We start from the raw sequence: 924 nt of genomic DNA, 5'->3' as shown, positions 1-924 counted from the left end.
TCCTGGGTCTCTAAACATCACCTGTAGCTAATTGATTCTGAAGAAGGACAAAGATGTTGTGATGAGCTAACTATAGCATGACTTTGTGTCCCACAGGGTCTTGGAGCGCATCGGGGCTCGTGCGCTGGTTGCTCATGTGCGGACATTTGCGGACTTCCTTGTCTATGAGTTCTCAACCTCAGCTGGCGGACAGCAGCTCAACAAGTGCATCGAAATACTCAATGACATGGTTTGGAAGTTCAACATAGTCACGCTGGACAGACTCATTCTATGTCTGGTGAGGACAAACTCTGGAAAACAGAACTATATTGGGTTGTTTATTGTAGCACACACATACTCTTCTTAAATCTCCTGTAAATATGACCAGGGCTGTGTGTCATTCTGCTCTTCTCTCACCAGGCTATGCGTAGCCATGAAGGGAACGAGGCTCAGGTCTGTTACTTTATAATCCAGCTGCTGCTTTTGAAGCCCAACGACTTCAGGAACCGAGTCAATGATTTTGTCAAGGAGAACGCTCCTGAGCACTGGCTGCAGAGTGACTGGCACAACAAACACATGAGCTACCACAAGGTATACACATACAACAAAAACCTGGTTTTAGATTGGCAGAACTATTTATGGTGCAGCCCTAAGGTCAAAGTGTTTGTCATATGCACAGTTAGGAAACATGTTTCCCTGTACAATGAAATTCTTACGTTGCCGTCCACATGAATGCCACAAAATACAAATGAAATATAAAGTAGATAAATAAGTAACACAAAATCTAAGGCACTTTAAGCAGCAAATGCAGCAATATAATAAAAATATATACGAATATAATAAGAGAATGTATGCTGTATGGGAGCAGCATGTGCAGCAGTCAACAGTCAATGTGCAAACTGAGAATGTAAACAGTACATGACGTATTTCCTGGTACCAAACTCC

General features: G+C 42.6%; 1 protein-coding gene across 2 annotated transcripts in view; it reads left to right on the top strand.

Moving 5' to 3' along the window:
* The window catches only part of med23 (mediator complex subunit 23), a 20,495-nt gene that overhangs the window by 12,703 nt on the left and 6,868 nt on the right, over window positions 1–924 (top strand). For both annotated transcript variants that reach the window (XM_020603684.1, XM_020603685.1), the window contains 2 exons: window positions 97–277; window positions 400–570. In XM_020603684.1, coding sequence (XP_020459340.1) covers window positions 97–277; window positions 400–570 — 352 coding nt within the window. The remainder of the gene's footprint in view (window positions 1–96; window positions 278–399; window positions 571–924) is intronic.

This window comes from Monopterus albus, unplaced genomic scaffold (genome assembly GCF_001952655.1).
Source record: "Monopterus albus unplaced genomic scaffold, M_albus_1.0 scaffold62.1, whole genome shotgun sequence".
Taxonomy (NCBI): Eukaryota; Metazoa; Chordata; class Actinopteri; order Synbranchiformes; family Synbranchidae; genus Monopterus; species Monopterus albus.
This window is presented reverse-complemented; position numbering and strand designations above follow the sequence as displayed.